General features: G+C 37.4%; 1 protein-coding gene across 4 annotated transcripts in view; it reads right to left on the minus strand.

The window, feature by feature from the left end:
- C5H15orf41 (chromosome 5 C15orf41 homolog) overlaps positions 1–1,392 on the minus strand; it is a 109,299-nt gene extending 107,907 nt beyond the window's left edge. Inside the window, exon 1 of one of the 4 annotated variants that reach the window (XM_015864890.2) lies at positions 1,107–1,384. In XM_015864890.2, the coding sequence (XP_015720376.1) occupies positions 1,107–1,207 (101 nt within the window). In that variant the 5' untranslated portion in view covers positions 1,208–1,384. Of the gene's footprint in view, positions 1–1,106 lie in introns of all 4 variants that reach the window. The other 3 variants (XM_015864889.2, XM_032445196.1, XM_015864888.2) reach the window with 3 other exon arrangements.
- Between the last annotated feature and the right edge of the window lie 8,845 nt (positions 1,393–10,237).

The raw sequence follows: 10,237 nt of genomic DNA on the forward strand, positions 1-10,237 counted from the left end.
CAGCAATGCAACTGTGTGCGCTCACTGAGCCAGCTACTTTGCTTTATCATCAATTCTTCTCTACAGGGTCATTGCCTCAGCTTGATTTTTAACTACATTGCTTCCCTGAAAAAGGAAAAGATTTCATTGGACACTTTGAAAGCCTAGTACTGGCTCCTCAACCACATACTGCATGATGCACACAGCTTCATACAGCATCCGCAGCCACACTTGTGGTAGGACTAGCAGGGCTTGTTCAAACAAAGTACATTAATGCTTTTTTGTTTTATTTATCTCCATTTCTCACCGGGGTAAGCAGAGCACCTAAGAAACTGCATTTTTCTGTATTATTACTTGTGTGTTTCAAAGACAATGCCACTCCTTTTGCAGTGGAATTCATTCTGGATTCCTGTCCAATTCTACCCAATTTGGCACTAATATCCCTAGGCGAAATCCTGGAGGAAAAATCCTTGCAATGTGTCCTTTACAACTCTAAGATCACTGGTAGTAAGCAAATTTTACAAACGAAGAACAGTATATGAAGCCCAATTTGCCATGTAGAACTTCCATAGTAGCCTACAGTATTTTTTGAGTGTCTTTGGCAATCCTGAAGGCTGTCAGGTGAGGAAGCACATGGATGCTCACATACAAGCAAGTGAGGGTGCAGCACGGTGTGAGAAGTCATGGGTCTGATAAAGCAGTATTCCAGGCCAGATTCCACCCTTGGTGTCACCTGCAGAGGCAAGGCCCTGAGCAACAGGTTGTCATGTACTAGGATGTAGGTGGTGCTTTGGAGCCCTGAAAAGTGCCCTGAGAGCTTACACGTGAAGGGAAAGCAGATGAAGGCATACACTTTATTTTATGTCAAGGTCCTGGGGTCATAGAGCGCAAGAAGTATCCTGATCTGAAAGCAGCAGTTTAGCGAGCTGCACCCTGCCGTAGAATGACACGTGTGTGTGTGTCCGAGTGGTTTTGCACTGTGCGAGGCTTGGAACTGGACAGAGCGGCTGGAGGAGGCGATTGGAGCTGGCGGCGCGGCCCAAGCTCGCTCTCGGCGTGCCGCAGGCCGCCGCCCGGCAGAGCAGCCCGCCCAGCGCCGCACCGCTCCGGGGACAGGAAGCACTTACCTAGGGAACTTCTCCTTCAGCTTCCTCAGGCTCTGCCGGGTGGGCTGCACGTGGCCCAGGAACTGGGCTATTTCATCGTACTGGGCTTTGGTGAGCTTCATGCCTCGCGGCGCTACGAAATGGCCGAGCTGTGCCGCTCCGGCCCCGAGCAGCGAGGGGGTGAGAAGCGGCAGGCAGCGCACTCGAGACCGGGGGATCGGGGCGACGCCCCCCCGAGGTGCCCTTTGCTCCCAGCCCACCGACCACACGGCGTGAGCAACTGCCGCCCCGCTTCCCGCAGCTCCGCCCCGCGGCTCGGCCGGGGCGGTGATAGGGGCGGAGCGGCGCGGCCGGGAGGGGAGAGCCGAGCAGAAAAGCAAAGCGGGACCAAGTAGGGTTGAGCTGCCGCCGTCCACGTGGATTGGTTCTGCGCAGCTGCCGCTTTCATAGCAGGGGTGGCTGTTTCAACGTCCTTTTCCGGCTCTCGCCGCCGCCTTGTAGCTGGGGAAGTGCCCGCTGGCTCCTGCTGGCCTTTTCCGTCTGAAAGGGCTGCAGAAGGGCTGTTAGAGGTCTTTTCATTACTCTCTGCAGTGGCAGCTCAGGCTCACGGGTCTGGAGGCCAAAAGCAGGGGGAAGCTAGGCTGCAGTCCACTCTATTAGAGTTCAAAGGCATGGCTTAGAACTGTATGGTTTGGAAATGACTGTTTCTCCTGCAAAAAAAGCTCTATGTGAAAAGTGGTGCAGTAGTGCAGCAGTGGAGCCTAACTGGGACTTGCAGCTTTGCATGTGCATGCAGGAATTAAAGTTTTCTGTTAAATTTTAGGAGGAAATTGCGTCCAGGCTGAACCAGCCCAACTGCTTTAGCCAGTCCTTGTAGGAGAGGTGCTCCAGACCTCTGATGGTCCTGGTTGCCTGCATGACCAGCTCCATGTGCTTCTTGTGCTGGAGGGTCTAGAACTGAATGCAGTACTGATGGGGCTTTACAGAGGGTGGAGTAGAGAGAGAAAGCTGCCTCTCTCACCCTGTTGGTTACCCCTCTTTTGATGCAGCCCATTGTATAATTGACCTTCTGATAGTGCTCCTTAAAAAGTCTTACTTTGTTTTTTTTCGGGATCATTTCAAATTAAGTTGTTTTTAAAACAATAATGTTACCAGTAATAACTTATTTCTGCTCACCTCCCTTGTTCAGTATTACATATTTTTGTTTATTTATTATGTTTTTAAATCACATGATGCTCAATCTGCAATGTAGACTTAAGGAATAATTTAGAGGAACTGTAGTTTGAAATAAGCAGTCTATGGACAAATGTTTTGTGCTTGTATTAGGTATATTTATCTGATGTATATGTTAGCTATATATTTGATTCTTAGATTCTTGTACTGGAATGTTTTATGGATTTCAAAATTGTTTAAAAAATTAAGTAAATAACCATCGAGCATTAAGGTCCACTAAAACTGAGATGAGTTAATAGCAAGCTATAGTGAGGAGATAGCTCTCAGATATGTAAACTGCTTCTTTTATATAAAGGAAACATTCACAGTGAAGTGTGAAACATAATTGGGAAGCACAGTGTATAAAATATATCTCACTCTCTGCTAAATTAGTTAAATTATTCCAGTGAAATGCTCAAATTCCAATAAGAGAGAAAGCACATAATTGTTGGGGTTGTAAGGGACCTCTGGAGTTCAGCTCCCTTGCTGAAGAAAACACCCTAGATTAGGTTGCACCTGTAAGCATTGTAGCAGGTTCTGAATTAAGGAGAATTCATAACCTCTCTGGACAGCCTGCTTCAGCATTCTGTCACTCTCACAGAGAAGTTTTTTCTCATGTTGTACCCATTGTCCCTTGTCCTGTTGCTGGACACCAGCAAGAAGAGCCTTGACTCCCACCCTTTAGATATTTTAAAATGTTGATGAGATCCTTTCTCAGTATTCTCCAGGCTGGGTGGTCCCAGGTAGGCTCAGGAAGTCACAGCTGCAAATGGTTGGATTTTGGGCTGTGGGCTTTGTTCTCGTATTCCTCCCTTGGCATCTGTCATTGGCAAATGTGCTTTCTTGCACTGGGGATGAGTTCTAGTCCATTTATTATAAAAGCTAAGTTTCTGTCCAAGAAGGATGCAGGACTGAATGAAAGAAAAAAAAAAAAGTAGTAAAGTTGTAGTGGAAATGTCAAATGTTTGGAAATGAAAAATAGGGGGGGAAATGGAAAGGAGCATGTAAGCTATAGTGGGGGAAATCAGGGAACTTATGATACACCTGGCAGAGATCTTTCAGTAATAATTATCATTGCTTGATGATAGCCTTAGCTACAGTTGGTGTATGATAGTAAGTAATGGCACCTTGGTCTGTTTTATTTGTTTAGCTAGTTGATTTTTATTTAATTTTATTATCTTGTGCTAGTTTGTAGTTGTAGCTGTTATTAGCAGGTGTACTCCATTATCTTGAAAAGATGATTGCATAGTGTGATTTACAGCCAAGTTCAGAGAAAATATCTCCACAGAGCTTAAAACCACCATGTTTTGAGAATACTTAATGATACTTAATGGTAGTATGATATTATGGGGAATCAATTCATGCACAAAGTGCAAGTTTTGATTAGATTTTTATGACCATCCAGCTGTCTTTTTATTTGACCACCCTGCTTCTTCTAGACACGATCTCTGGCTAGCAAAATTAATGCAAAACATGCCAGAATCCATTTATATTTTCTAGCCTATTTGTATGTGTTTGTGTTGGAGACTGGTAAAACTGGTATCTCATTTACTGATTAGAGCATTTATTACAGTTTTCTGAAGTTTGTAATGTTTCCACTTTAGTTTGATGGTCATTTCTGTAAACATTTTTCAGTCTTTCTATATATTTTCTGTATCTTTTGTTGTGAAATGCAGCTCCACTTGTTTAACATCTTTGTATTTCAAGAAAACTTGAGCATGTTCCTGCTTAACTTGTTAGCAACAGTATGTGTAACAGATCTGCTAAACACCTCTTCAGTATATAGTACTTACCTCATTAAGTAAAGGAGAACCCTCAGTTTATTATCTCATTTGTATCCATAGGTTTTAATGTACTTTTTGAAAATGACTGTGTTGTGAAAGCAACCACAATATATTCGGTTTGTTACCCAAGGGAAAAAAGGAACTGGTTGGTCAATATGTCACTGTTAAAAATTGACAATTTTGCCAATTCACTAGTCACTGTAAGTTTCTGATTATTTTTCTTCCTCCTGCAAGTGTTCATGGAATTGGTACCACAACTGTGTGAAAAGCATGATGATAGCAGAATGTTTATAGATGTTAATTTGAAGGGTCAGGCAGACATTGGTTTTTTTTCTATGTCTTCAGTCAGGTTGCTAATAATCACCGAGTCAGTCAAATTAAGTCACTTTTCAGTAATATTATATTCAATATATCTTTGTTTAAAATACTTATTTGCTTATTGAATCTGTACAGGAAAAAAAAAGCCTGCATTTGCATAGTGTTTTGCAAACACTGCTTTACATATGTAGGGCTCAATCTATCATCAATTGAAAGCATATCAATTTTAATGGACTTGAAAAGAGACTTCTTATGGTTCTAAGCTGCATGTTGATGTATTTTCTGTAACAAGCTGTAAAGGAATTTTGAAAACAGTTATTAAAAACAAATTTCTATGAATGAGATGTTAATATGCTTTAAGAACCTATCACTTCTCTTTCCTATAGTTCTACATGATGAAATATCTGGTGTTTGGAGCTCCTTTTTGAAGTTCTCAATAGTGGGATGCAGAAGCCTATGTGAAAATATCTGCTTTCAAATTCAGGTACTTAATGTTCATTTGCCCTTATTGTCTCTGTGTTTTAAAGTATTATCAACTACTGTATACTGTTCTTTTCCCAGGGGGATTTCAGCTTCATTCATTCTGCAGAAGAAATACTGTAGTTGTGTGATTAATTAAATTGTTTTCTCTAGGACCTTTATCTCTTTTGTTGCAGAATTTTCACTTGGGTGAATGAAGCAGTATCTACAGAAAGAAAAAGTGTTAAGGTAGTTTGACTGCTGCCTGGGTAATAGGTTTGCTTCCTCTGTGGATGTTTTTATGGAAGCATAGAAGTCCACTGATAGAGTCATTTTTCCATGTGGCCTTTTTTTTTTTTTTTTTTTTGACACAACATACACACTATTAGGTGCCAGGTATTTAATTTAATTACATAGGTGCTATAAGCTACTGCCTGAAGAGACCATCTTGACCTACTCTGGACAGTTTCTGAGGAATACCTATATACTTGTATTACTGCATACAGCTGTCAGGCAGATCAGCAGATTCAGATGAAAACATGGCAGAAGAAAATAGCTAAAAAATAATATTTATTTCATCTAAATCAACATGTGAGTTTAACCCACTGGGAGGAAATAGGGTTGCACTGGACTGCGAGTCTACTTTCCCTAGACAGTAGCAGAGCTACCTGGGGGATTAACCTTAAAAATTACACATCTAAATTAGGTGCCAACCATTAAGCAATATGATTATCCTGCATATGTTCTTCTTAGAATTTACATTTAAAAGCCTAATTACATGAAAAGCTAAGCACCGTCAATGGAATTGAAATTAATGGAAGTTTTACTTTGCATGTGCAGGGTACTGAGCACCATGCTCTGAAAAGTGAGGTCCTAGGTGTGTTATGCTGCAGAGACCAATTCATTGAGCAGTTTTGGCATAGATCTTTAAAATTAATTTTGTACATACACACAGATACATGCATTTATATATATATATACACACCTACACAAATTTATACAAAAATACATGGCAGGTGAAGAGGAGTATTTAAAATTTATTAATGTATATATAAAATCATGCTAGTGCTTATGCAATACACTACTGTGATAATGAGCTTCATTACAAAATGTATATGAAATTAATAAGACTATTCTTAGTATTCGTGGTGTGTATAAATTAAATAATAAATGAGGCCGAACTTTGAGTTTGAAGACTAGGAAGAAATACTGAAGAGGTGTATTGCCTGTTTTTCCTTTTTTATTTTTTTCTGGTAATAAGGCAAATCAAGCATGCTTTTCTAATACAGAGAAACAGAATAATTGAACAATCAGTTCCTCAAAGTGAGCAGAATAACTTCCATGTGTTCCAGTTTGACTTTTTAACAGTAATTCTGCAGTGTGTGAGTGTATTAAAATAAAATTAACCCAAATAAAATACATCTCGATGTCATAAAAATATACTTTGTGATAGATTGTATTCTGTTTTCAGTATTTATTTTTTGGTTTGTTAATTGGCAATTAATTGCAAAAATTCAATCACTTTGAAGCATGTTTACCAAGTGACAGTAAGGCTTTGCTAAGTTTTTTTAATTAACTTGGTAGAAAACATTGGCTACTTAAATGATCTGACATACTATTTATTTTTTTCTTATAGCCAAAAGAATTTCATATAGAAAGATAAATATTATACAAGCCTAAAATTAGCCTCAGTATTTCACTTTATAGCTTTCCAGCAAATTTCTGCAAACTAAACAAATTCTGCCTAACCAGGAATTATGAAAGAGAAAACAGATTAATGTTAACTCCCTGACCCATTGACTCAACCAGTACCTATCAGCTGACTTCAGGAACTTAAATTTGTAGAATTGTGTGCTGTTATGGTAATTTGGTTCTTTTTTACGTCCACCTTCTTTTATTCCCACGCAGAGGAGAATAAAAGAAAAAATAAATAGAGGCTGGCTTATATAGCTTTCTATCACTCATCATATGTGCTGTTTGACTTTAGTGGGGGCTGTATGTGATTAGCTAGCCCAAAAATTAAGAAATTATTATGTGTAGTCTGGAACTTTAAGAATATAACAGTTTTTTTATTGTTGTTGTTTTTGTTTTTTGGAACTTTGATTTACTTTAGATCAGATAAGCTTTGGGAAGAAAATAAAGGTATATTAAGGGATTTTCCCCTAGTAGTGAGTTTTGTATTGTCACCCTGTACTTAAAGGCTTGAGTTGAATAGCTGAGATTTCATTAACTGTTTTCCTTCCAAAACACCTGATGTTTTATTGCCCAAGGATTCTAACCTACCATTACATATTAAGTATTTTCACTGCTAAAGAATTGTAATGATCTTGAGTTATTGTTGTCACAGAATCATAGAAATATAAAATGCAACTAACCTCACAAGATCATGAAGGCAGCCAGATCAGTTATTTGATGGGATCAAATACAACTGCAATACCTTATACAGAAATATTTCTAATTTGTTATTGTAGATTTCTTTATTAAAGTTTTCATCATCTCCACTGGTGACATGTTCTTGTGTTTTACTTCACTTAAGTCTGAAAGCTTGTTTCTGATGTTTATTTCTAGACTCACATACTGCAAATTAAAACACTTGCTTTCTGCTCTGTACTTTGAAGAAAGTGAAGAATAAATCACTAGCTTTTTTTCTAACCTTTTTTCAAGGTTACTGTAATGCTGACCCATGTCCCATTTTTGTTTTGTAGTGCATGCAAGCTCATTCCTTTCAATCCTTTCTTTGTGAGTCATTTTTTTTCTGAAAAGGGTTGTCATTTTTTTCCTCTGTATCTTGCAACATTCTTAAAATCCAGTGCAAAAACTACTCCAGCTGAGGTATTTCATTTTGCTGACTAGATGAAAATTGTCATGCATGAAGGAATTTTCTTTAAAAAACAATTTCTCAACTTACTGGAAAAAAAAGATCGCAAGTTTTCATTCTGCATTAACACACTCTTCAGTTTGTCATGATGGCTCACGGAAGCAGTACTATTAAGGAGAAGTAAAACATATATAATGCAGTAGATACCCAGACCTGTCTCTCACACTAAGGGATTCAGGGTGCAAATCATAAGAAAACAATAATCTGAAACGCTAATAGGTGAACACTGTAGTATTTCCAATATTTTTCCATGGAAATTTATAATAGTATTACAATTCTTGTGAGTCTTCTATTTCTTTTGATATCCACTCACTCTTTCTAACACATGTAAAGCATACTTGACATTTATAATAATGGAATGATTAGGCATGTTACTGACATCAAGGTTTAAGGGACTGGGTAACATAGGGAATTTATGTTCCACTTTAATCCATTTATCAGTCTCCTCTGGGACCTGTTTTTTAAATCTAACTCAAGCCATACCAATCTTGGGGGGAAAAAAAAAAAAAAAGCTGCCTAATCCAAAGGACAGTAAAATACGTAAATGTAAGAAATTGTCAAAGCTTCCCCCAAGCCCCTTTTGAAAATATTAATGATTTGTATGATGACATTCTCTCTGGAATCATATGGTTACTTGTTTAGAATTAGTGTTTTTCAGTTCAAGAAATGAAAGAGGAGATGATATAGATGGATAATTTAAGGCACTAATAAATGAAACATAAACATGTATTTCCATACAGCACTAATCATTAATGATTTCTTTGTATGTCAAGTCAATTTTTATTTCAGTTCTATAAAGAAAAAAACATCTTTCTAGGTTAATATTGCTTTTCTTTTTGGTTGGAGAAGAAAAGTTTGAGTGTACTTGCATCAAGCAAGTATCTACAGTAACACTAAAACCAGTTGTTTCAAAGATATCCAGATTGGCACTGTAGATGGCCAAAACCGAGGCAGTTCTGAAGTAGGTCTTCTGTAATAAAACATTTGCCCTATCTGTCAAACTAAGTGAAACTGCCACTTGGTTAGTAATAAGATATGTATAAGATCACATTCTGGTTTTGGTTGTATTAGTGTGAGTTCAGAATCATTTAATTAGAGTCAAAGTGATGTAAATATGCTTAATTTATGTTGGTATAGTTGCTTACAATTGCAATATAAGCTGTGGTAACACTTTTAATACCATTACTTGATATTAGGTGTTTGTATTCAGACAAGTACCTGGAGAAATTCAAATCAGATGTTGATGCAGGGAACTGTATTTTATGTGTTCATTCGGAATAATTTGCTGCCTATTGAGGTGCCAATCTCAGGGTTTAAAGATGAAAAGTACATTTCCATTAGTCAAATATTTATGAAAAGAACGCAACATATTTAAACCTTATTGACCTTTACATAGTTATGACATATACATCATCACAGTTATCCTTACTATTCATTTTGTCTGAAAAGAGTAAAGCTAGAGGTTAAGTAGTCCCTAAGGGTAAGTTAAAATGTAGATTACTGCCATGTTGCATGGCTTTAGTATACCTTGTGTCTTTTGTGGCAGGTTGAGACCGCTCAAAGTGGTAAAGTAGGTTGCTAGATTATGCAATTTATGAAAAAAGCTTAAAAAATGAGTTTCTTATTCTGTTTACTGTTGTAAAGATCGTATTTGGTAATACATTTGTGTTAGATGTGCAAATATGTATCTTTTCTCTCTTTCAGCTGATGTATTCAAAATAGATTTAAATTAAAAATGAGTTGTTAATACATTTTCGTCTTCTCTCTGATCTGAAGCTAGAATGGAGTCATTATGGTTGTTCAGCAAGGTCTCCTGCATTACATATATTGTACATGTTGTATTCAATTCATTGTATTCATATTGTGCAATTCAGTACCTGTGACTGGATTAGATAAAGTCTTTAAATCAAAAGTGTGACCAAAACAATCTTCAACTCTTGACTTTAAATCATTGAGAATTACAATAATCTTGTTTAGTTCTACCTGGTTAATTACTCTCACTGATGATTGAAAGTAGCCTTATTTGAACTTGTGTAGATTTCTTTATTTATTACTTATTTTTCTTACATATCAGTTTCCTGATTTTGGTAAATTGTTTGCAGGTTTTATCAGTTTACAGTCAGTATTGATTCTCAGGTCACCACTTCTTTGTGAGGGAAAATAGATGAGTATAATTAAGGATCTAAATACCAAATGTGTTGCTGGTGTTCTTCAAAGACCTTTCTTAACAATTTTCTCTTGAAGCTAAAACTTATGTGTGTATGTTCTGAAGAGCAGAATGAAGAATATTAATTCTTGTAGAGTAGAAAATAGTACAAGCTGGAAATACATATTGAATAATATTTGTGAAAGATTTCTGCACTACACTCATTTACAGCACATATTCATATCTGAAGTGTACATCTATATGAAAGCATGTAAATAGATGCAAGTGCCTCTTCTCTGTTTTCTGCTAATTAGTGCAAGACAGCTCAGGTACAGAAGCCGTACAGTTGTATTAA

The sequence above is a fragment of the Coturnix japonica genome, chromosome 5 (assembly GCF_001577835.2).
Source record: "Coturnix japonica isolate 7356 chromosome 5, Coturnix japonica 2.1, whole genome shotgun sequence".
In the NCBI taxonomy this organism is placed as follows: domain Eukaryota; kingdom Metazoa; phylum Chordata; class Aves; order Galliformes; family Phasianidae; genus Coturnix; species Coturnix japonica.